General features: G+C 42.4%; 1 protein-coding gene across 1 annotated transcript; it reads left to right on the forward strand.

Moving 5' to 3' along the window:
• Positions 1 to 20,579, forward strand: BFSP2 (beaded filament structural protein 2). Its single transcript, XM_027676123.1, has 7 exons — positions 1 to 506; positions 8,589 to 8,671; positions 10,546 to 10,702; positions 14,205 to 14,366; positions 18,734 to 18,862; positions 19,343 to 19,563; positions 20,337 to 20,579. The coding sequence occupies exons 1-7, from the start codon at positions 51 to 53 to the stop codon at positions 20,338 to 20,340; spliced, it is 1,212 nt and encodes a 403-aa protein (XP_027531924.1). The 5' UTR covers positions 1 to 50; the 3' UTR covers positions 20,341 to 20,579.
• The last annotated feature ends 6,546 nt before the right edge of the window (positions 20,580 to 27,125 follow it).

Raw genomic sequence — 27,125 nt, forward strand, 5'->3', positions numbered from 1 at the left:
GGCGAGGCGGCCGGGCTGAGCGGCGGTGCTCGGCAGGCTGGAGCGACAACATGCCCTTGCCGAGGCGCCGGTCGTCCTTCCTGGGGCAGCAGCCCCCTTCCTCCACAGCCGAGAGCGCGGGGCCGCCCGGCCGCCGGGTGAGCGTCGGAAGTGGAGTGAGCCTGTCGAGACCCCCCGGCGTCTACGTGGGCACCGTTCCCACCGGCGGCGTGAGCAGCCTGGGCACCCGAGTGTCCCGTAGAGCCCTGGGCATCAGCAGCGTCTTCCTCCAGGGTCTACGCAGCTCCGCCTCAGCCGTGCCCCTGGCCCCGGGCTTGGATAAGGGTAGGGGTCTCACCTACGAAAGCCTGAATGGCTGCTTGGTGGAGTACATCGAGAAGGTGCGAGCTCTCGAGCAGGTCAACCAGGAGCTGGAGGAGCACATCAGAGTCTACCTGGACAAGAAGGCGGCGACCGTGGGCACCTGGGGAGCGCTGCGGGAGAACTGGGAGGCGATTTACCATCAGGTGAGTGCCGGAGCGTTGTTGGCAGCCAGGGGGGACGCGGGGAGTCATTAGCAACCCTGAGCGGCGAGGGTTGATGCTGCTGATGAATGTCGCCTGATTTCAAGGCGAGGTGCCATAGACAGAGGGTTTTAAATCTATCTTCATGATAATTAGCATTATCATTTCACAGTGTGTTGTGGGAAATGCCTGTTAAGCAGGAGAATTGCCTCAGGCATCCTGCACATGGGAGCGATTGAAATGCACCCCAAGGCGCCATAGTCTGGACTGATTAGAATGGGTGGGGGGTTTTTCCTTATTTTTGTTAACCTGTGGTTATTACACTGAGTATCAAAATTATTAAAAGAAAACTGCTAGGACTGAATTAGGTTATCCCTCAACATGATATCATTACAAGCACTTTTTTTTTTAATTAGCAATTCAGATTTTTAATTTATTGCCTTGTTTGCTTAATCATATTTTCAAAAGCCCTATTTATTTAAAAATAATAATTACATGGCTACAGATGAGTGACTCCTTTCCTTCCCTTTGTCATCACCCCACCATCCCTTACTCCCACCTTCTCCATATGACACAAATGTTTATTGTGCAAAGTGGTCTCTCTATTGACCTCATGGACAAGAAACGGTTCCTTTTGCTGACCAGTAAAACCAGTAAGACTTTGCAGACTGATATCCTGCTTGCAGTGAACACAGGACTCTGTCCGCTGAGGTCTCTTTCGGTGCACCATGCAAGTGCTGGGTCCTCAAGTCTCAGCCAGTGGGAGCAGATGGGACTCTGAAGAACTGGAGTCCGGCATCTTGCACACATCTTCCCAGCATCACTTGTGCAGGCACAGCAAATGCCACAAGTGGGTCTTCAGAAAGCCTGAAAGCCAACTTTAAGTTCCCCAGGAAAATTGTGTATTTTACCTTGGGGCTGTCCAGTTTTACTCTGCATTATTAGAGCAAGTCTTCTTGCAGAACGCTACAAATGTCATTTGAATGTGGGGGCATAAGATCGTGTCAGAAACACCCAGTTAAGCACCAGCTTTTAAAGTTGCTACCTTTTTGTATTGGTAAAACACACAGTTGCTTGCTGAAGAGACTAGCTGCTGGGGTGCTCTGAATCTGGGGCACTTACTAAAAGCCAACCCCTCAAAACTATTATTTCAATGAGGCAGATGGGAACTTTGATGAGGAACAGGGAGTTAATGCTTTGCAGCCGCCATCCCATGTTTTCCAGACAAGTGTCCCATTTTGCAGTTGTAAACCTCACCAGTAAAACCTACCAGGGCTTATGGTTAAGACCAAAAATGTAGGATGGTCGGTACCTGAGGAAGCACTACTTGATTTTTCTTTATATAAAACCCCAACATTGCAGTGCAGGTAAACCTGCTTGTGTAATAATTTTTCATCCAAATTGCCTTCCTTACAACCTTTTTTTATAGTCATCCTTGCACCTTGCCTCTACCTTTCTTTTTTACGAGTAAGTAAGAGCATCTCATGATGAATATATGGCTTGAATATTTGGCTCTTCCTATAGAAAAATCAGGAAAACAAAGCTATGTAGCAATAGCATTTGTGAGTAACATAGAAAATAAGAGAAAAAGATCAGCATAATCCATATCTATTTAACCATCAAAACACATTAGAGAACACGTAAAGGTTTCCCAATTACTTCAAAAAGACATCACTTAGTGGCTTTTGTCTTTCCCAGATAAGATCCAAGCTGTTATGTACAATACTGATTAATAGATTCCTTCACTTTTTTTTCTAAACATCTAACCAAATCTCAAAGTAGGACCTCATCCAGCCCAATTAACTCATTCATCCTGGGGCTAACTGGAAAAATTATGACAGCATCAACATCAAAACTGTCACATTTATTAAAATAATGTCAAAATCCGCTGCTGCAGAAACAGTTGAAACCAGGTCAGAACCCTCCTGCCATGACACGTCCCAGTCAAAAAAGCAAAAGGTGTTCAGGAGCAAGGTGTAGCAGAAATGAGAGATACATTTCTGAATGTAATTTTTGAAAATATATTTAGATTTTCTGTAGAAGTCCTCATCCACCTTAATTTCTTTTAGAGTGACGTCCTATTTTCAGCTTCCTGTAAAATCTGAGCTTTTGCTTTGATTCCTGGCCAGCCCCATGCATTCAGCTGGAGGGATGCCTGGCAGCCATAAAAACCCCTTGGTGCCATTCACGTGAAGCAGCTGTGAAATTTTTGGGGTGGAAAGCCACTTGAGCAGCCACCTGGTTTAACCCAAACACTCATGATAGGAACAGTTTTTGAACAAGAAGCAGCAAAAAAAAAATATGCAACTGGTGTGGGGGGGGTGGATCTAGTAGACAAGAGCCCCTTCCTCTTGCCCTGCTAGAGAGAAGACAAGGATACGGCCACAAAGGACTCTCCTGGCTCCAAAATCAGAAATGTGACAGGCCCATCTCTACAGTGGTGCAAAAGGGACCTCAGTGGACCCAAGGTCCCATTTCCCTCCCAGTCTTTCTGAGATGTGCTCCAGCATTCCAAATTTTGGGTAGTTGTCTTCCCAGCAATAACAACTGGGTGCCAGCATATCTCCCAAACACAGAGCTAAGGGAAAAACATGTGTCAATGAGTGTCTCAGATGGCATGAGTCCTCAGGGGAAAAAACATTTGTGTTTCCTTGCAATTGTCAGAGCTATGGCTGCAGCAGGGGATCACTAGTGGGAGTTGAATGATGGGAAGCCACTATCCAGCTCGCAGCATTAATTATTTGCCTGGGCAGCTGGCTTTTAGCGAAGCAGGTGGACACACACTAATTGGGAGGATTTTTGCAGAAAAAAAGAGGGAAATGAGAAATCCTTGCCAAGAGGAATTCATGTGACAGAAATAAAATTTCATGACAGAAATACAAATCCATGACAGAAACACAGATTTTACCTAGTGCATACTCTTCTCCTCCAGGCTTCATACCGGTCTTCTTGTGGAAAATATTATCTCTACACAAATGTGTCTCTTCTGCAGAATAGGAGGTTCTTTGCAGTGGCAGTTTCTTCCCATGGAACAGGGCAGCACCCGGGAAAAGTGGATGTTTGAAACAATTTCAGGGTGCTTACAAAGCGAAGAGAGTAGCTCAGCTTCCGTGACCGTTCAATTACAGCTGTATGGGAGACACAGAGATTTATTTTGACTATGAGATGGCACGTAGCACAGTTCAGATCACAGGAGTAAACACAAAGGCAGAAGGAACCAATGTCCTGGACCAATTTTGTCACTGCTGTGACTGATCATGACATCCTGTGCATGGCTGAGAGCATTTGAAAGACTTCCAGAGCTTTTCCGTAGAGCTACGTTTATTTGCACTTGGCCTTGCTATAAGCGTTTACTCGGTGTTAATATTAAGCCTGGAGAATATACAGGTCTAACAGCTCGAGGAATTGCCACATTTGGACTTGCACACTGTGGGGCCAGGAGAGCTGCTGAGCGTTACTTGTAACACACTCGAACACAACACAGTGCGTGATCAGTGTCTGTAAATGGGTGAAATAGCACTCTGCTACTCATCTAAGGGTACAACAAACTCCCACAAAATGGCACAAAGCTTGATCAGCTGCTGTACAGAGCATGGCAAGAAATTAGTTTTAATTATGTTCTCTCAGCCACCTCCAACAGCGGAAACTTGAGCTGCCTTCTCGTGCAACTGCGAAGGGGGTGTGAGATTTTCTCCTCATGCTCGGACAACGTTACAGTTTTACAAATCATTTCTTTAGGAGGTATCTCCTGCTTTGAGAACCAGGCATTCTTTGATGCAGTCCTGTGTACTTACAAAATATCCAATGTATAAATGAAGTCAGGTTTCCCCAGATGCAGCAGGAATCAGCAAAGGACCTAACAATCTTTCAGGCTCTCTCCTGGAATTACCTTTCCCAGGGCAATGCAAGAAATGTTGCTCTTGCTGCCTTTGAGGTTTGTTTCTTCCTTCAGTCTCTGAGAAAGGGTTTGACATGGAAAGCATGACCAAAAGCGTTATGAGTTTACTGCTTGGCAGTGAGCTGCATCCTTTTAGCCTGATTTTAGCTGTGAATTAAAATGTGTTGAAGGCAATGGTCTGATATCAACTATTTCCTTGTGCGTGTGGAAGGAAAGACTAGAGTGGCATCTTCTGATCTTTCTCTGTGGAGGCATCATTTGCTTTAACTGGAGTGAAGTTAAAAGCCAGAGAAGTTTCCATTACATGAATAATTAAACCATGAGATTCATTATCACAGGCCACACCTGAGGCCATGAATTTAGCAGCAGTCAGAAAGGATTTAGGCATTTTCAAGAATAGCAAAACTATACAAAACTATAGATAAAGCACACCTAAGAATTTGAAAGGTGTAGTAAATCTTGCAATGCCAAATTTGGCCAGATCTCTGTTAAAAATCAAAAGTTGCCAGTCACCAGGGATAAGGGATAAATTCTCCCCTGTGTCTGTATCACATCACACTTTATCAAGTCCAGAGTCTGCACACTTCCTTGAAGGAGCTGGTTTTCCTTGATGCTGATTGTAACCCAGCAAATGGGCCAGTATGTTGATGCAGATTTTCATGAAATTTTTTCCTAAAAATTAACATTGTGTTTTCATGTCCATAAAATCACAATGAAATCAAATGAAACTGTTGCTGCTTTGTAGTTAAGATGTTTAACAGCACAAATATTCACTGTTATTTCAAGAGCTGAAAAAAATTGTGATCACAAGGTATATGTGCATCACAGATCTGAGTGTTGAAAGACAACATATATATATGCCACACGAGCATCACAGTGACTCCCAGAAGCCCTGTGAGGCAGGACAGCATTGCCTTCTGCTTTACAAGCAGAGGAGGCAACATCTGAGTGTTTGCAGCATTGCAAACCCTCTTATTTCTAATGGACACAAAGAAGGGTGTTTCCTAAACTACTGCTTCATATGTTTTAGTACATGTGTCAACAAAGTGGCTATGAATCTGTCTCACTAATGCTGCATGCTTGCATCCAGCTGTTGATTATTATGACAATTTAATCAAACAAAAGAGCCACTAGATGGAAGCCTTACATCTCTTCTTCTGGAGCCTAGGAAATGGCTTTCACAGCTCATGCAAATCAGAGAGAATTTTTCAGGAAGTCTGGTTTCTACATAGAAACTACTGTGTCATTATTTATCCTTCAAGTTCACTGTCGGATTTAAAGGGTACACTACACAGGTGATTTCCAGGATGGCTGAAAGGCTGATGCCTGCTGGCTCCCACTGCAACACTAATTCCTGAAGACTTCCAAGCATTAGTTTGGGGGGGGTTTAAATACCATTTCTACTTACATGGCAGAATTCAGGGTCTTGTGCAGTTTTGGAAATCCCTGGACTTTCTCACTAAGTATTTGGCATGAGCCACTGCTCTGTGAAGAGGAGAATCAGGGTATCGACCAAGTCATCAGGAGTATGGTACCAGGGTTCTGGTAAAGACATCCACTGTGGGGCAGGTAAGAAATCACCTCAAATGCCTCCATACACCCACCAAATCACTACTGGGAAGCACTTTTAAAAAGCAGTCTTTCTCCATATAGAGGCAGAAATCCAGGCAGCAGCAATTCACCAGCTATCCCCTGCTTCTGCTTTCGTTGCAGTCCCAAAGCCATTTTACACTGGATTCAGGCTCTAAACTTAGCCATTAACGTGCCTCTGAGTGGCACTGTGCAGCTCACAGGATTTAATATTACTTTTGCTCACAGGATGTTCCCAATTCCCTCAAAGACATTCATTTTCATCAGACTTTAGGTCAGATGTTGTAACCACATGGGATCCCTGCCGGAGGCAAATGGATTTGTTTCAACAGGGCAGGGCAAATCACAAGGCAGCATTTCTGCTCCTTGATTTCAGTCAGGAAGAAAAATAAAGCTTCTGTGAAGATCCACACATGTATGAGTTGGCAGGAAGACAAAATTACTTCTGTAGGAAAAAAGAAAAGGAAAAAAAGAAGAAAAATAACCAAAATTTTAGAGCTTGTATCAAAGAAGTGCCTCTACCTCTGTGCTGCTGCCGTGTAAAAACTAAATACTAAATGTCGTTTCTCCGTCTTTCAGGAGAAACTCAGATGTCTTGGTACAAGGGAATCTGAGGACAGCAGAGTAGTATGTCCCCAAAGTCTCAGCCCTGCTCAGCTGCTCTGAAATGCCACAGATAGATAACCCAGGGTTTGGGGAGTTAGGCTCGTGCTCGTAATGTGGGGTTGCGCTAAGTCAGGGAGAAGGAAATAAGGGGTTGAACAATGAAGAAGTGACAGTTCTATATGGAAGTGAGCATATATAAGTCTTCTGTACTCATGGGCTGCACAGCAGGGCTGGCTGGTGTGTCATGAGGGACCATCTCTTTGCCCACACCTGTGGCTTTCGGGACATCTCTGACTCCTGCGCTTTTGCTGCACTCTCTAATTTCCCCATGCCAAAACTGGGGCTTTTTTTTTTTTCAAGTGGCAGTATTCATGGAGCCTCTCTCTTCTATCTAGATTCTATTTTCATGAAACATGTTAGAATTGGATGTTTCTGAGATGGCCTATCCCTTTATCATATCAGTTGGAATTGGCCAAGAAATCCCACAGTTGTTAAAGGAAAGTAGGCTGCCCATGCAATGGAATGAAACAAGTTCCATTTCAGCCCCAGGCATCCAGCCACAGCCACCTTGCCTTTTAGTTCCTAACAGTAGTTGAGAATTAAGAAAACCACTTTTTTAACTCTTGTTCCTCCTCAGATTGAAAAGATGTAGAGTGCTTTTAACATCAGGATCCGTTATAGACTTCTCAATGTCCATAATGGATAGTTGAAGGAACAGGTTATATTCCTCCACATCTCTCCTTATCAGGTGCCTTCACATATTTCATATTTGTTTGTCCAAACATCTATAAGACATTTGGAGCAGTAAGCCACTCTTTATAATGGTGAATGATAACTACCACCTGGAAATGCTTCAGCCTTGCATGCCCACCTCCACCCCATCACCAACAGCCAGACAAAGAGCAGGTAGGAACATACTAAGGCAACAATCCCACTAGTGGTACTTGAGATAACTTGTCTGGATGCAGCCTTGAGGTTTCCACATTGCATGGTCTGTTTCACCTCGGAGGAACAGAATGCTTTGGGTGATTCACAATCTTATTTAGTTGCAGACTTAGTTATTTGAAGAAAGATTTTTCTGCTTCAAGAACTCTCCTTGCCAGCTTAAAAATCTGCACTTGTTCTTGGGATGATTTAGTTTCAACTGCAAATTTTCATAGGTGTCTCCTGAAAAAGGCCAAAGAAATGTTCAGTACTGAATTCAGCATGTCTTTGGTCACCTCCATAGCTCAGTGCATGTGTGACTCCAGGGCAGGCAGTGGTCTTTTTTACCTTTTTATCATTTTATGTAACCTTCTTGAATCACAACAAGCTGCTAAGTCACAAGTCTTTCAGGTTTGCTTACCCCTTCAGTGCCTCTTGGACATTAGAGATACACCCCAGAGCCATAGCAATGATACCACAATCTTATTTGACCAATCTTTTCAATCAGTGTAATAATCTTTGAAGACTGCCTGCTTCTCAGGTCTCATATCTATCGCAAGAGCCTACAGGATCCCATCAGAGAAGAAAAACGACGCTCTGGGAGCTGAGGAGGGCTCGCAGGCGGCATGAGCAACAAGTATTCCGTGGCTCACTGAAGAGGACGACCCTGAAGAGGACTGCTGATATGGGAAGTAGAATAGGAACTGCATAAGTCTACTTAATCTGTATCTAGAAAGTATAAATGGGACTTAACTGATGCACCTACCTTGCGCGCAGCAATGAATTTTGCCCCTTGCAAACTGGTGATGATCAGAATAAATGTGTTTCTACAAGAAGATGCTTAGGAGGAATGAACAGTTTGATGACAAATTACAGCCTATTGCAAAGAATTTATATGTACAAAACTAATTGACTAAATTATCTGGAATGATCCACTTGAACAGCCCTAGGATAAAGGATTATTTTCAGAATCAAAGCTGTACATCTGCTTAAGATACATGAACAGTGCGTGTAGCACATGTGCTGAAGCTCTTCGTTGCTTGAGCTCTGTTGTCTCTTTCTTCTAGGTGGGTGAAGCAGTCCTTGAAAATGCCCGTCTTATGCTGCACACCGAGAATATTCAAGCCTGTGCTGAAGATTTTAAAGACAGGTAGTCCTGCGGTGGCACCTAGCTGGCCACTTTGAAACTTTGCCTTGGCAAATGCTTACTTCTTAGGGGAGTAATGCTTAGTTTGTAGAATGGGTTTGTTTTTTAAGTTGTATATTCAACCCCCTGATTTGGGAGGGGTTTTGCAACAGTAAAATTATTGCAATGCTAACATTATTTTTGAAGATTTTGAAGGTTCACAGTAACAAAAATGTGCACAAGCAATATTACTTAAGCTATTCTTTGATACGCAGGTATTGGTCTCTCACTGAGAAGTCAGTATTCATTTAATATTGGGTTGACATTTTATAAAGGCAGATTTCCATGTGCTTCTTAGTTGTAATTTTCAGTAGCACACAAGTGGTTTTGGAAGCAACAATCATTCTGCTACAGCAGCTGAAAAGCAATAGCTGAACTACCACAAACATCAGTGTGGAAATGTTAGATAAGAAAACAGAAACAGGCTGCACTGATTTTCCTTGTCTTTAGTGAGAAAAATAAGTAGTAAAAGAAGATTTTAAATACTGGCAAACTACTTTTTTAATGTCTTTCTCTTTGAAAGGCCTAATATTCATGTACATGAGTGCATGAAACTCCTTTCATTTTACTCAGGAGACAAAATCCTTCTAGTTTTTACTCGTAATGGACTCGTTCGTTTACATACAGCTTATTGCAAGATCTGACACAAAAATTGTATTTCAAATGATTTGATTTTTATTTTCTATGATTTTGATCATCCCTTGAACTTCTGTTTCTCTCTCTGTGGTATTGTTTTATTTAATCATATAAAAAAATGTGTTTATCATTCTTAGGTTTGCCTTTTATTTCAGAAAGGTGCAACTCTGAGGTACTCATTTTATGGCTTTATGTCCAGCAAATACTTTTAAAAAATGTCAGCTGACTTGGGCAAGCAGTCTACATAAAAAAACCAATGTCAAACCAATCCACTGCATAGTAAAAGCTCCTGATTCTCACTGGGATCAGTGCCACTTTCCCGAGCTTTTGAACTCCCAGCAATGAAGGTGGCTCTCAAGGGGCAAAATGTTTATGAAGCTGTTTCCCATCAGCTGCCAGCCCTCCTGTCTAACCTTCCTGGCCACTAGGTCCCCAGGTTAGATGGTTTTGGCACAAAAGTTTCACACCCAAGGAGATTCACAATGCAATGCATATTTTTAATGGAAAGCTAAAACAAAAGGTTACAAACAAGACCAACACAGCAAGCCATGCTGTGGAATAGCAACTGCGTGCCAAAATTTCCCTGCCATTAGAACCATGGTTTGGAAATGAGCCATTTGTTCAAACAGCAATTCTAGTTGACAAACCAATCACTGAAATTTCCTGTTTATTTTGATACTACTGGGATTTGGTCTGAAGGATGGGGCAGGACCCTGGAACAAAGACCAGACTTCCATCACCGTGTCCATTAGTAAAAGTAATGCTTGATGTGCGTGTGTTTTCTTTGAGCATTTCTCTGAAAAATTTTTATGTAGACAAATGAGTAGTTATTCTCATTTTACAGTCAAGCAAACTGAGAAAAAGCCACCCATAGTCATACTGTATATAAATACCAGATATAGCAAGAGACCACGTGCCTCTCTGTGCTTATTCTGGAACCCTACCAGGCTGATAACCACCGTAGTGCAGACGCTACCTTGGCCTGTTTTCTTACACTCTGATTTAATGACAGGGTACTTCAGGCAGTTAAATTAAAGTATAGAGAGACAAGGTGAGAGGAAAGTATATTGTCTGTGTTTCTGTGCCTCTGTCTGGGACACAAGAGCTAATTAGCACAAACGGTGTCATTCAAAAAAAAAAAAAAGGCAGGTTTTTTTTGCTGAGCTGTGCTTTGTTAAAGTTTGGGGTTTTTTTCTCTGCAGGTATGAAAATGAGCAGCCATTCAGAAAGGCAGTGGAAGATGAAATTAATTCCCTATATAAAGTGATTGATGATGCTAATTTAACTAAAATGGACCTGGAGAGTCAGATAGAGAGCATGAAGGAAGAACTAACTTTGCTGTCAAAGACTCATGAAGAAGTAAGTCCAGACTTGGGACACTGCAAAGCCAGTGTGTGCCTGTTGGTATCATACATCTAGTGCAAAGCAAACATTAAACACTCTGCCTGCCATGTCTGGGTGGGGGGATTTTCCTGAAACCTACTCTTATTTCTTTCCTCCCTGTTAACTTACAGCACTAACCTCTGAAGCATGATCAAATTACTTACATTTAAGTTTTAACTCCTCTTTCTTGTTTGATAAATACAACATGGAAATGATCATCACTTCATTTCGTGTCAGACACCACATGATGGTCTTGGGGTTGCACAGTCACATATGTGGACATCTCAACACTGGGATCTGATGTAAGGAGAAAATGCATGTGCTCTGGTCCTGTTGTACTCATGTTGAGCATTAGCTAGGTTCTTCTGAAAATACCCTACTTGGCTTAGCAAGCTGCTCAGTTCCCAAGCTGTCTCTCCTGAGCAGCACACCACTGAAGCAAGTCGCAGGGACAGTGGCACAAAGGAGGGGTTTAGGTCACTTTAAAGAATCACCATCAAAGGTGTTAGCGAAAGCAGGTTTAATGAGTTGTGAAAGCTTAAGTTTGGTGGCAAGGTTCACCCTATTACGTCCCACACAGATGAAGCTCACAAAGGAAAATCGGATTAGAATCAATCTAGGATGGTTTACATTAAGACTGGGGATGCAAAGGGTAAAAGTGCTAAAGGGTAAGGGCTCAAAAGGGTTAGGGGAGGCCCTCCCATTGAGTCACGAGGTTCAGAGCAGACCCCCTGGCTTTCTAAAGTCCTCATGGAGACTAGGTGCAGCCGAGTCCAAACATAACCTCAGACTTGGTCAACAGTTTATATTTCAAGGGTTTGTCAGCACTTGATCATTGACTAATTTAACAAAATGATCCAGTAGGATTTCCTATTCAATATGTATACTACACTTTGCTATAGGGTATTTAAATCAATTCATACACACATACACAGACACAAAGAATATGTAAAAAGTACCTGTTAAAAATTTCACCTCAAGTTCAGTGAAATACTCATTCAGATGCTTTTGCATCTCTCAGCAGGTGAGGGTTGAGCCTTGAGGAGTAGCAAGCGTATCAGCCTGGCCCCCATGATCAGCTTTTGGTAATGGTCCTCTGAGTATTGCAAACTTGGGAGCTCCCGAGCTCTGAGAGGCCCCACTTGGAGGGAGATTGCTGCTCACAGCCCACTGCAGTCCAGGAGAGCTCAAAGGGCCTCACTCAGAACCAGTGTTTATAGGGTCAGAAGATGATTGGCTCTAGTCGTCTGTCAGTCTCCATCCTGGTCGTCATCCAAGATGGTAATTATTGGAATTTTCCTCAGAAGTCTGGTAGCAATAATATTGTTCCACTTGGACTATGATTCAGGCAAATAATGTTCCAAGGCTAACTGAGCATAACTGACTATCTCTTGTCCCTTTCCTTGATTAGGCGAGAGAAGTTCATTAGGCAACAGGAGTTCCTGGGAACAGACAGTGTTTCTGATAAGCTCAAGGGGAGCTTAACAGCCCAGGAGCCATTGATTGATCAAGGTTAAGGCCTAATGAGAATTCTTGAGGTCATAGAGCAGCCCAAGGGGGTGAGAGGAATGCACCACTATAGAGAGCCAGATAGAAGGCAAGCCCATTACTACCCAGTTTTGGAATACTTTCCCACTTACTCATTACATTCACCAGCACTATTTGCATGAATTTAGTTTACTTCCTTCAGCAGAGGTTTTGGGATCGAACACAAATCAGCATCTTTACTGATGGGGGCTTGAATATGGAGCTGTTACTAATCCAACATAAGGGACAGCAAGCAACTGTGCTGGTTCCTCAAAAGTAAAATAGAGCTTGAATTATGATGGCTCATGGAGGCAAGGCACTATCCTACCTTACACTTCTTACGGGTTGTTCCTCCAACCACAAGATTTCAGCAACACTGGCAGGCATAGGGAGACTTGGTTTGCCAAGATGGGGTTGCTTCACCCTCTCCGTACTTGAATCAGTCTAAATCCCAGGGCTGGCATTTCACCAGAAATAACCAGTGACTTAATCTTCAGTGCATGGCATGAGAAAGATGGATGTTGTTTTAGATAAGAGGGAAAACAGAAAATTGATAAGAAATAAACAAGATCCCCTATAAACTTTCAAGTATTGCACTGACTGCTGTGAAACCAGAAAAGCTGGTGCTCATGCTGTTCTGTGTCTGTAGTCATAGCATAATGAGAACACCACCTTTCCAACAGCTCCTCTTGCTCTGCATGTAGAGGAGCCCTTGCAGGGTGGAAAGATTGGGAGTACCTGAGCATTCACAGAACCAACTCAGCACAGACCTGTTTTTCCCGTGGCAGCAGCACCAGGGGACGCTGCTTAAGAGAAGTCACAGAATAAAGGCTGGAAGCAACTACTGCAATTACTCCAGCTGAGCTCTGGCTCAATAAACTCCCAAGGACTTTCCTGAACTAATTCAAACCTTCCTTTTCCCCAGTGCTCCCACTAGGAAATCCATGCCAAGTCCTTTTGAAGCTTTTGTGAACTCAGAGTGGGCACATTTTGAGGCTTTCATTCTTGCAGATTCATAATTCACATAATTTCCATCCATTTCTTCCAGTATTGTCACTTGTCAGAGGCCGTTGCTTACAAATACAATTCCTAGATGCTTTCACACTACCTTTTTTTTTTTGCTTATGCCAATAGCACATACAAACAGATGGATGTAAAAGGATTGCAGTGCTAGACAATTCAGATATCTGTGCAAAGCTCATTTTTTCTCGTGTTCCAGAACACGATGTACAACTGATGTGCTACCTTTAAGCGTGCAGCTCTAAACACACTAATTCTCTACTAATTACATTTTTTTTGAGCACTTATATGCAAAAAAGGAACAAAATGTTGTCACAGAGAAGGAGAGTACTCTTCATCTAACATGCACATGCATAAACCACACGTGGCTCATGCAAGCTGCAAGGCTGTAGAGCTCCTGCTGTTTTGCACATCTTGTTGTGTCTTCCAGTAAATGCCTGCCTATGCTACTGCATGGTGCAGCAGAGAGGGAAGAGAAGGGTTTGATATCCTGTGAGCTGTTACCTGTTGACCCAAAGTCCATGCTGCAGCTTTACTGGCAATACAGTTGTGGTGAGTTTGGATCCCAGGTGCACAATGTGCACGTATCAAGCTCTGACTGCTGGAGAAACTTGCCACTGTTGAGAGGGCTGTGCTGGGTAATGCCTTGGTGCGGGGCTTTAGTCTTCTTCCGCCAAGGGAGAAACCACTTCCAGTACTCCAGATCTGCACTAAGAGGCCCCATGCAGAAGCAAGGCAAATCCAAGCAAGGCAAAAATTTGAAAAAGAAACCCTCCAGTGCACTAAATCATTAATGTAGAGACACCTTCTGGGACAGAATTTAATTACTCTCTCTGTTTGTGGCACCAAAAGAGCTCTTCCTCAAGCTTCTCTGAAGATACCATTCAATTGTCCAGTTCACTTTGTTTTATGTCTGTTATTTTTGTTCAAGGATGTGAAGGTATTATACAAACAGCTTGCTGGATCTCAGCTGGAAGAACTTGATGTTCCCATGGGAAGTGGCCTGGATGACATTCTGGAAAAAATCAGAATCCACTGGGAGAGAGACATTGAAAAGAATCGTGCTGAGACAGGTGCCCTTCTCCGTACCAAGGTCAGCACTCTGTAACCCTCTCCAACATCACAGGATTTGAAGCAAACACAAAATCTTTCTAATACTCTGCAGTATCTTTGAGGTTTGGGTGTTCGGGTTTTTTCTTATTACAAAAAAGACATCAGAAATCTAAAAGATTTTGGTCCAAGTCCATGAGAAAATACACTCATAAACATCAGCGGCTTTTGTGGGATGTACCAAGTTAAGCAGTGGTGGAAGGGGCCTTATTCATATTGCAGGTGTCTGTGGGAGCCTTTTAAGGGCTCTGAAATGTTGGCCAAGAAAAAAACTTAATCAGTTGATACCTTCTGTGTAGGGTATGTCACAGTCATTACCCTTCTTACTAGGACTGTTCCTCCACTGAATAATTTACAGGTGTCTATAAATCAAGAGGGGCAAAACACATTGCTCTACACTACAGACTCCTTATGGGTTTCTCCTTGATATTGTTTCCTTTGGCAGCAGTGGGAAAACTAGGTATTAACTTGGAAATGAAAAGGGATGATGATAATAGCCATTCCCTTTAAAAGTTCTCTCTCCCGAGTCTGAAATATCCTTTTAATGCAGCTTTTTCTGTCATGAAGTGTCACTCATTTTCCAAAGTACCTGGCTGAAGTCAGTATTTTTGCAGAACTGAAGCATTAAGTTCAGTGGATGATCTTATATGATAGAAGCCATCTCATTCTGAGTTGGCTCTTACAGTAGAGCACAAAAGAGCTAATCGTAACTACAGCAGTGCTATAGAAATACTTAGCAAGAATATTTCCCCCCGTTCCAAGGTAAAGAGCTGCCATGAGAAGCATAGAGGCTATTGAAATAGCAAGAAAAAAAAGAAAAAAACCCCAAGAAATGTGTTTGCAGAGATATATGCAAGCTCTGAGTTCATTTTCAAAATAAAGAAGAAAAATCTGTTCCTGACCCACTGACAGGTTTCAGCAAAATGAGCATCACTCTGATGGCACCAAATTCTTCGGTGTTCTCACTTCCCTGTCCTGTTTGTTTCGCTTCCTTCTCCTTCTGTGCAAACACACCCTTACAACTTCTTATTTCTTTCATGCCTTCAATATCTGATCTTTCAGCTGCTCAGAGATACCGTTTGGGGAGAAAATTGCCAGCTCATAGTGGACTGCTCTATCCTGTCTTTGGTACCCAACCCATCCCTACTTGGCCATCTCAGTCTAAGCTCTTACTAGTTTCAGTTGTTCCTGGTTTTGTTTGTTTTTTTTTAGTGGGAGGAAGAAGCAGAATATCACAGATTTCTGGAAAGATCAGTTCTTGTTCTGCACAGATTTTGGTATGACATTGTAGGGGCTTTTGACCCCAAATATAATCTTCATTAAATCCAGATGATGCAGTTTTGTATCTCATATCTCATACAGATACAGATCTCTTCATATTGTTACTATTTGTACAGATAAAAAGAGTTTAGCTTTTATCAACTAAGATTCTGGACTAATGTCATCTTTTGTGGCTAAGTTGTACCATTTAGTTATCCACACTGTGAAAAACTTGCCCTTACTCTTTTGTAACATCAGAAGAGGGAGAGCAGTTCCCTCCACTTCTTTGCTCTTCATTACCATTTTTTTCAATGTGTCTCTATGAGGGTTTCCTTGGTCCCTAATATTTTAATTTCTATCTTCTGCACCTACTCCCTAGTGTAGCTGTGATCAGGTCACAAAGTGTTTCAAATGGTATCCTAATACTGACATGAGGGCAGTATTTTTGTTATTTTCTGACTTGTTTCCTTGCCTTATTTGCTTTGTCTTGTGACTAGACTTGCAGTCTTGGCTAGATTTTTCAAGGGTATTCGGGCACCAAAACACATCAATTTAAATTCATACCGAACAGAGTTTCACATTGGACTCAATGAGTTAGTAACCTCAAAACTCTAGTCTGTTGGTTTCACCTGTGCACTTTTTTGTCCACAATGCTCAAAACTTTTCCCTGAATTGACACAAGTGATTTAAACCCTTGTAAGACATGCATGCTATTTTTTTCCCTGAAAAATGCTTTACCTAATGATGCACTGTTCCTTCATGTAGTTTGATTCCACATGTCCACTATTGCTCATTGCTAATCTGTATTGTTTTCTTCCATCCATAATCCTTCTACTTCATGATTGATTCCCAAGGCAGTAAACCTTGACACATCAAGCTGTTAAGGTTCTGTCTTAATGGAACTAGACCTTAATCCTCCTCTTCACGTGCTGTCTCTTGACCAGCTGTTGATCCATGGAAATGTTCTGCCCTGAGCACATGATTACACAGCTTTTTCTGTTGTCTCCTACACTAGATCTCATAAGAGGTTTTGAAAAATCTTGTGAATTATGTCAGTTGTTTCTCCCTTCTTTGCTACTTTGCTAAAATGTTCCCAGAACTCTCAAGAGCTTATCAAAGTAACTTTACTTCTTTAGATATCATGCTGATCAGAGCCTGCATGTTGGTCTTCTATCCCTAATCATCCTAATCATTATCTTGACTCTATGAAAAACAGACTAATGAGGGATTCTGCGCTCATACACAAAGCCTGGCTCAGAACTTTACAGATGTGCTTGAAATCCACAGATTCCTAGGAAACTCAAGCAGCGACATAATAAAAATTTAGGATGAAGATTTCATCTTCTCCCTCCATTAATCCAGTTGTTTGTGGTCACCACAATTTGGTATAGCCTTTCCCTTATGGAGCATCTCAGGAATAGGAAGAGTCCCCAGAAAACACGAATTACCTAGTGAAGAGGGCACAAAGATTACTTCTGCACTTCTCTACAGAAGGAACCCCAAAGCTGAGGCCAAGTGCCCAGTGGCACCCCCACATGGACTCTTGGGGCTGGTAATCCTGTAAGAAGAATGGGGAAACCTTGTGTGTCCCAAAAGCTTTAGAGTGCATTTAGTGTGTGTTTACTTGCTGTGTCATCCTTGGTATTTAGAGCCTGATGTGGCCACCTCCATCTACTCCATCTGCCTGTTCTATCATTCACACCACTAATGTCAGGTAGCCATGAGAGCTTAGGATAAGTCCTGGAGGTGTTTCAGTGTCACCTGTGGTAAAGACAAGCTGGATTTATAGGTAGCATTTGGGCCACCAGGAGGGGTAATGTGAGAAAGACGCCAGGCTTCAGGTAATTTGTGTAGGCTATAAATATAGATGCAAAGGCACCTTCCCTTCCCTGTGTATCTCCTTAAAAAGAGGCATTTGTAGTCCTCATACCATAATAACTTGCAGACTACACTCTCAACACAATTTAGGAGACACAATTTACTCCAGAGTGGCAGGTCTGTGATCCCTAGGCTGGGTTCACTAGCACTAGTGAGGTGGAATTATGTCTTTCTGAAGCACAAGTCCCTACAGAGTATTTCTAGAAAATACAGGCTCTGTGTAATTTGCTGGAAAGGACAGGTTTGGTGTTTGAAATGAAATTCAGCCCTACACAACACAGGTTCCTAAATCCAAAGTTCTGTTTGAGACTTAACTGGTACTTAAATTACCTTTTGCAACTGAGACTATTTTATTCATGATGTCCAAGGTGTGGGGTTTGCATGATGGTACAAAGAGAATCACAAAAATTATTTCTGGTGCATCATCCTAGATTTTTAAAAATTTTATCTTACTTTTTAAATAAAAGAATGAATAATCAGAAAAGAAGAACAAGGTCAAGATGAATTTTTAGAGTGGAATGGAAATATTTTGCATAGTTTAATTTTAGCATCAACCACAAGAAATGTAGGTATTTGCTAGAAAGCCCAGAGCACTGGATTGAAAAGCCTTGATCTCAGCCCTTATTAAAAAGTATATTATTTTATTTTTACTAAGGTACTTTTTCCTTCGCCTATTTTCAAGGTGCCTGAACCAAACACATATAAAACCCTGAAGCTACAAGAGTATGAAATTGCATAATGACTTAAATCAATTAACAGAAATTATTTTTCTGACCTCTGTGATATGACTTGCTGACTCATAGAATCTTATGTGAAAAATCGAGGTTTGAATCCTTCTGGAAACCAATAGGCTAAGTGAAAACACTTAATTTTTTAAAAAATATTATAGTATAGCTACAAAATCAACAATTATAGCAACATTTTCTTTTTATAGGTAATTTTAAATGTACTAGTATGAATTCTGAACAGCTGTTGTTGAGATGGATAAAATATATGTGCTGTAAAATGCATAAGCCATTTTACAGTAAATGCATAGAAAATAGGATAATTTTGACACAGAATTGTTTAACCAAGGGATTTAATATACAGGAATCAAACTTAAGGTCAGAATTGCCACAAACTGTGAAAACATTAACTGTCAGTTTGGTATGTAAGGAAGCTAGAACATAATTTGAGTAGGCTGTGATGACAGTCACCGTCTTTTACTGGCAGGCGGCTGAAACGACGGCTGCCGTGCGAACCCAGGAGGAAGAGCTGGTGGAGGGCCTCAGAACTGAATTCCATGAAACCGCCTGCAAAATACAGAGCTTGCAAGCAGAAACCGAATCTTTGAGAACCTTGGTAAGTAGTGTTGGGCTTTCAGTGGGTATATTCTGTGAGATTTCAACACGCCTTCTGAGGAGAACATTCCCGTCTTGGGATGCAGAGTTAAGATTGAGTCCCATTTTCCAGCGGATACTGCTTCCAGAGATGCCAGACATTTCTGGGCTCTTCTTGATTGACGCAGTGCACTAAAGTGTCCCAAATTTGACAACCAGGCTCCAAATTTCAATCCTCAGTGTCTTCACACTGAATAATAATTTCACTGAGATTGCTGGGTGGGTAGTACTTGACAATGTGAGGAATATCTGCACCTTGTAAAAGTAGTTCAGCTTTTATAATGATAATATCTAATATCAAAGTATCTAAAGAGAGGAATTCTCAAAACATTACATATCCACTTAAACACAGTCAATAGAGATATTGGCCAAACCTGAATAAAAATCACTGTGAAGCATATGAAAACTGACTGATTTATCTTCTGCTGTCCTGCCCTTACAGAAGAGGGGTCTGGAGAACTCTTTATATGATGCCAAGCACTGGCATGACATCGAACTGCAGAACCTAGGCTCTGTCATTTCCAAGCTGGAGGCAGAGATGGGAGAAATCAAAGTAGAAACGGAGCAGCAGCAGCGGGACCGTGAAAATCTGCTGACCAGCAAACAACAGCTGGAGAAAGACATTGCTGCATATCACTGCCTTCTGGATGGAGAGCAAAGCAGGTACTTTTCCTTAAAAGCAAGTGTGCCACAGGGATGGAGAACATGTGCTCCCTGGGAAGGGGTTGTGTGGTGCTGGAAGCAGGAGTACTATAATGGTTCTCTTATTCAATAAGACTGGGCGGTAGATGGTGAGGTTTGGAGAAGCTGTAAAAAGGGAAGAACATACCAAATCCCATCAAACAGATTCCTAATGTGTTGGAGAAGGATGGTTTCCAACACTAACATGAAGGGACATGGTTTGGGAACATGCCATGAGTTTCACTTCTCTGACGATTTAAGATGTGATAGTAAAAAGCTACTACAGCATCTGGGAGCTGCAAAGGAAATGTGTTGGTTGCCTTGGGTACATTATGCCATCTCTCCTCTTCCTTCTACACAGTCCAAATATTAAAGCAGTGATCCTGGGGAAGCTCCCTTTCTAAGCATATAAGTTCTCCCTGAAGTCCAAGGGTGGAATTTGGATTACTGACTGTACCTTTTGTAAAGAAATTTAGTTCAGGCTCTTAACATTTGTCCTCTAGGAATAACCTCTACAGTGTCAGGTACAGTAAACACCTTTACAGTGATTGGGTTGGGTTGCTTAGTTGGGCTTTGCTAAGATCCTTAATCACCATTAGTCATGGAACCCCTGAGAATCTGATCCACAGATTTTGACTTGCTCTTCTTCTCAGGCCAAGGAGAATTTTTAAAATAATCTGATTCTGCTGAAGCTGATGAGATTTCTTATTTGTAGTAGTGACCAATTTTTATTTTTCTACTTTTTCTACTTCCAGCTGATTATGAAACTCCCAGCCCAGAGAAGACCATTGCCATTAAAGCAAAAGAAGATGTCACTGCCAGTTATGTTCGTGGAAGCTAAAAACCCATCAAAGCAGCCTGCTTTATTCAGTTTGATTCAACAATCAAAGTAGGTTGTAGCTTGAACAACTTTATTAGACCCTCCTCATGTAATTGCTTTGCTTACAGATTTCAATTTACTCATGTTGTTAAAATTATAATAAAAATAAAGAATATCAGGGTTTTGTTTGACTTTTTCTTTCCTTCCCATATTTTTCATGATAGTTGAAGGGGGTTAGATTAAGAACATCAGCCCTCCACTTCCTAGCAACTAAACTCTTCCTTTTTGTAGCACAAATGTGTTAAGACTGAACTACCCCTCCACTGTGCACACAGCACCCACATGGAAATGGCAAGTGCTCTGTTGCATCACAAGACCATCAGCTCGGTAGTGTGAAATCTAATTCAAATAACACTGAAGGAGTCAAGTGCGCTATTAACTCAATGCAATTAATTTTGCAATATGTAAACCAGCAGTCATTAATGCAAACATGCCAGCAGTACTTTATAAACACATTTTTAACTCTAGACTAAACTTCTGGAAAAGCTGAAGGTGCAGGACAGCAACACCAGTTCTGTCTGCAATCCAGGTTGCATCCTTTTACTAAATACTGAGATTCTTGAGCCAGGGTGTCAGTTTGTGCAAATGGGATACTTTTTGATACATTGATATATTTTGATATTTGTTTTTGTATGCTTGGTTCTTTCTTGATATCAACATCCCTCCAAGGCAGGTTGGCCAAACTTCTTCTGAACAGGCACCCACATAGCATCAACATGATGGGTGACCCTAGGTAGTTTCCCTTATTTTGATGGTATCATGATGAAAAATATTTGCCATCTTTCACTTCTTTCTTTTATATTTTAAACATTGATAACCTCATTGTATTGCACGTGCCATACACATAAAATGCCAAGATGGATCCTGCCTTTTCAGAGAAACATAATGAACCTTTGCCTCTATCACACAAAATTTTAGAAGATGGCTGGCTTTCCTTCACCATCTCCACACAGGAATGAAGTTAACCATACATGTGTTCGTTGGATTAAGACTTTACAATGGGTGACAACACAATTCATTAAGCAGACTGAAAGACTACTGAGAAATGGCACACAGCATATGATAAAATCAAACACCCTCGAAACCCACTAAACTCAATCCACCAGTGAATTACAGGAATAGGCACACAAGTGTTGTCATGCCTTTCCTTGCACATTCCCCCCACGTGAAAAATCCTTTCTGATACAGTTACTTGACAAACAATCTCTCATTCAATCTTTGCAAAAAGTCCATCTGGCATGTACCACCTGTAAGATTTTGATCAAAAAATTACTGGATTAAAAGATTACCCAGCAACGACCAAGAAAAAGAAAGGCAGATGATGGCAGATTTCCTCTTTTTTTTTTTTTTCACAGAATGTAGCCTCCTCAGAGCAGCAATATTACTTTCTCACACATCAGTGCAGACAACTTACTAAACTGGGACTCTATCAAGAATAGTGATGCTGAGAGAAAATATAAACACAGTGGTACAAGAAATGAGATAGCACAGACCCTCAGGTTGTGGCTAACTGGATGGTGTCTAGGAATGGTCACTTTTTGGCATTAACAAAACATAACCTCCCCCTCATTCTTGACACAGAAGAGAGAGCAATTTCCCTGTGATTTGAAAATGAAGAGGGACTTTACAAAGCATAAAATCATACAATCTGGATTCAGATCTCTTTGCTATCTTCTAGTGATGCTTCAGGCATGAAAAGCAACTCCTGGCTATCGCACTGTGAAACTGTTCTTTATCAATGCCACTGATGGAGAGAAACCTGATGAAATTCTGAGTCCACAACTATACTGTCATGTGAAACAAAGATTTTTTTTTAGATTTCTTATATGCCATGATCCAGCTTATTTCATAAACATTACATTAGATTCATACTGAGATGTTTATTCATTGGAATGGAAATAGTTTCTTGCAAAATCATCATGGTATTTCAGCATGGGGAAGTGTCTGGAAAAGGAGGAAGCATCTAAGCATAAATAATGAATTTCCAGCAGCTTTTCTCTCTATCCTTAGCAAAGACCAAAAGCCACAGAAAAGATTATTTTTGTGAATAGTCCATTAGAAGTCAAATGTAGCACGTCTGGCCCTTCTAAATCAAAGCGCTTCCATATGAAGAGCTAAAGCTCTTGTGAAGAAATCTCTCTGTACTTTTACACAGACTGCTGCCAGCTGCCTAGGAGCCCCCTCCAGCACGCCTTGCCAGCCTGAATGTTGTCTAAGCATTAACAGTCTTCACCATGTGAGACAGCAGATTGAGAACATGAGAGACTAAAGGCTTTCACAACTATTTGTACACACTGAGGCTCATAAACTGATTTAGCTTTATATTTATCCCCTAGTCTAGCAGTTGCTCTATTAGATACATGTGAACATGTTTCCAGCTGGTTTTCCTTAGAAAACCAGGATGAGAAAACAGATTTTATTATGTCCTGCTGCAGTATCTCTGACACCCATATTCCTATGAAGGGATTTGCGGCATTTGCTGTTATAAGCGTACAGATAATACAATCTAACAGCCAGCTGCTGCACAAAAGGACATCTCTACTCCCCCTTGCATGCTATGTATTCCCATTGCACCATCTTCTGTTAGCACCAACACTTGGCTGATGTCTCAGGAGACAGTTCAAGAATCAAAATCAGCAGAAAATTAGCTCTGCAAAATGCTGGGAAGCTTTCCTTCCACTCAGTCCCCTGAATCAGGCCACTGCAGGGGCAGACCTGCACCAGTAGCAGAACAGAGAGGGGAGGAGAAGAGGAACTAGTCCAGGCTGTAAAGCACAGCCATCCCCCTTGGTGACAGCTAGTCACTAGGTCAAATGAGCTGTACTATCAAACCATTTGTGTACTTTATCCTTCTCCTCAGCCAGGTACAGCTTCTTCTGCACTACAGCTTGAACAGATGCTGCTGCATCCTTGGGAGAAGCAGAGGGTGCCAGCCCTATCTTAGTCCCTGCCTCATGGAAGATTTCACACTGAGCAGAAACATAGCACACCAGGTAAGAACTGGTACTCTAGCCTATCATTCTACTGTTTGTATTTCAGTATAAGGATTATTATACTGATTCTATTGTTAAAAGATTATTTTTAAGGTCACTTTCAAGTTGGCATTGTCTAAAATTTAACATTTTAACAAAACACCATGCATTGCTGCCACCACTACCTGCTTTCAGATAGCAATTACTGGTGAAGAAATGGGCATGATAACACTTCTCCCTTCTGGATGTAAAGGTCTGAAACTACAGCAAACTCTGAGAGCCCCAGAGCTGAGAGGAAGGTTAAGCTCCTAAAAAGAACTGGGCCCATGCTGTGATGATAACTCCACCACAACCCTTCTGCAAACTGCTTTGCACCTAATGGCACCTTTTTCAATTTCCTCAAGCAGGCATCTGCCTGGAAGTTACAAAATGAATTGTTCTTCTGCTTGTGCTCTGCAAATGTCAAAGCAGTTTGCAGTGCTATCACCTTCATGTCACAGAATGATAATTAGGTACGAAGAAGTAAGGGTAAGATGAAACACTGGGGGACTGGAAATGGAAGTCTGCTCTTAACTCCTGCATCACGCACGACTCACTTCGACTTTCCTCCCTTTCAGTTTCTCGACACAAACAGTGGCTGCTGCATCACTTCCCCTACATGCAGTAGTGCTTCACGCCTCAGGCTTTATAAAATGCACCAAGATGCACAGGGAACAGCATCATGGCAAGGCTCGCCATAGCTACAGGACGGAGAAGAGAGGCAGGCAAGCACCACTGTGTGCCATGACAGGCACACTGCAGTGTGCACTGCTAATGTGGGGGAGGAAAGAGACAAAGTCCTCAGTGCTCCAGGTAAATCCGTACCTGAGCAGAGGCATCAGAGTGCTGTGTCTTGCCAAAGGTGGGTCACACAGGTCAGTGATACACAGTGCAGCAGAAAGCTGTGTGTTGAGCTCATGCTCCCATCACAGCAATGTGGCATTCTGGACATATTCCTTCCATTACAAACATTACTTCTGCCAGCCAGGCCTGTGAGCCATTCTTCAGCAAAATGTCCTCTGTGCAAGTATTGAGAAATGTTGAATTTGAGAAAGGAAAACACAAATACTGACCTTTTTTCTGCGTCTTTTTACACAGCGACAGTCTTAACTGTAAAAGCCAACACAATGCATTCGCAGTGAACTACAAATGCCATGCATCAGCACATTTTCACAATTTTACATAAAAATAAAACTAGAGGTGGGAGGCAAATCCAAGCATAACCACATAACTAATGCTTCCTTTAAAGCGCCAAGTGAGACATGTCTTTAAATCCGGATCTAAGCCTTCCGAGGCCTAAAATGCTGCTGTTATTTTCCATGGTTTCCGATGAGTCTGTTCCAGATTTAACAGCTGAAATGTTTCTCAGTACTCTGCTCCTGACAGGTATTAAGTTTCTAATCCAGAGCTGGGCATTCCAGCCTGCAGCACTGTGTTTGCAAGAGACAAGTGACGCAGACAGCAAAAAGGCATTAGGTTCACTTTCATCAGCCTGATAATGGCGTTATCCATAATAATGCAACTAAAATATTTTACCAGCTGCGGAAATTCAGAATCAGGCCCAGCACTATACTGAGTGGCCATTATTAGCTTATCTACCACAAAAGCTGAGGAACACAAACTATCTGCTTAGTTGCATGGTATTATCAGTGCTGAGCCTGCAAGTCACAGCACGGTGCACTGTGGAGGTACGTCGGCTTCCTAGGCAGTAATGGAGCACAAACAAGGGAATGCAGCGCTTCAACAAAAGGAATGTCAAACACTCTTCCACATCCATCTGTCCCCTGTCACACCTTCCACCTCCTATCAGCTGAAGGGGAGAGTAAGAGGGGAGCACCAAGGAGGCACATAAAATGAGACTTAGCTACCAAATTTGCTCCCTACTTCAGTAATTATTTCTGTCACAAATAGAAAGTGTTGTTGATCACGCGGCATTCTTGGTGTTACCAGATGAACTGTTACACTTGCAGCTTTTAGTTCTCAAGGCCTGCTCTGTGCAGGCTCAAACCCTAGAAGGACACAGGTAGTAGAGAAACACAGGGAAGACATAGGATGGCACATAAAAATAGGACTGTAACACATCTCCCAAAGGCAAAACACTTGGCTACAGTGACTCGGTTATTCGCAGCTACTTGAAGCTTCATGAAGACATCGCATATTTAACCTCTTTCTGCAGTATGACAGTGGCACCTCCCCTGTTTTTCTCAAACTATCTGAGAAACATGGATGAAAACCACTAAATAACAGTACTTTCATGGACAGAAATTGAGACTGTCACTCTCCAAAGTTTGGAAAAACTTTGCATTTATATGTTAATATATACATATTACATATGTAATTACACATAACAATTTCAAAAGAAAATATCACAAAGCACAAAATTGTACCAAATAACTCAATTGTAATACAAACCAATACATATTTGATATGTAATTCTCATTTGGGCTTACACTTTACCAGTAGGAACTTCTATCTCCTTTTGATGGCTGACCAACAAAGGAAGCAATCAGAAGCAGTGTTTCATGTAATGACTCATGACAGTCTGAGGCTCTTTTTCCAAATGTCCTGCCTCAAAACTTCTGACAAGGCGTTTTGAAGCTAAAGTGAACTTTTTAAATACCCATGTTTTTTTCCAGAGTTAAAGGTCACTACAGTACCCAAAGGGAGAGGTGACAATCTGCAGACACCCACTGTGAAGTCAGTTTTCCAGTAGATATTCCCTAGGCTTCAATGTGGGTCAGGAAAGCAGTTAGGAAGCTGACGCCAAGACATCCGGACATCCTAGACAGAGTGGTGTTTCAAGGCTTACTCACTTAACCACACCATCTCCAAGATGAAAGCTAAATTACTTCCTTGCATCCTTTACAATGGCAGTGTAAGCTCACAGCCCTTGCTGGGGTGCAGGAGGCAGCGCCTTTGTCACCGCAGTCCAGGCTGGGAGTGAACATCACCTCGCGTCACGGGTGCGAGCTGGGCAGGCTGAGCAGCGCCCGGAGCCGGCTGGACCGGCTGAGGGCTGGGGGCGCTCCAGCAGCTCTCTCAGTCTCCTCGGAAGTGACTCCTGCCACACTCTGAGTCCAAGGTGAATGTCCCTCTTTCACGGCACAGCCCGATGCAGGAAGCAGCCAAGGGTTTCCCCAGGAGCTGCAGCCGTTCTCGATCACAGAATGGTTAGGGTTGGAAGGGACCTCTGGAGATAACGCAGTCCAATCCCCCCGCCAAGACAGGGTCACCTCGAGCAGGTGACACGGGAACGCGTCCAGGAGGGTTTGGAATGTTTCTAGAGAGGGAGACTCCAGGACCTCCCGGGGCAGCCTGTTCCGGTGCTCTGTCACCCTCAAGGTAAAGAAGTTCTTCCAAATGTTGAGGTGCAACTTTTTATGTTTTAGTTTATGGCCATTACTCCTCGTCCTGTCTCTGGGCACCACTGAACAGTGTGGCATCACCGTCTTGGCACCTGCCTCTGCGATATTTATATGCATTGATGAGCCCCCCTCTCAGTCTTCTCTTTTCCAGACTAAACAGGCCCACCTCCCGCAGCCTCTCCTCATAAGAGAGATGCTCCGCTCCCTTAATAATCTTTGTGTCCCTCCGATGGACCCTCTCCAGTAGCTCCTTCTCCAGAACTGGGCACACAATTCCAGATGTGGCCT

The sequence above is a fragment of the Neopelma chrysocephalum genome, unplaced genomic scaffold (genome assembly GCF_003984885.1).
Source record: "Neopelma chrysocephalum unplaced genomic scaffold, ASM398488v2 Primary Assembly neopelma1_26, whole genome shotgun sequence".
Classification (NCBI taxonomy): Eukaryota; Metazoa; Chordata; class Aves; order Passeriformes; family Pipridae; genus Neopelma; species Neopelma chrysocephalum.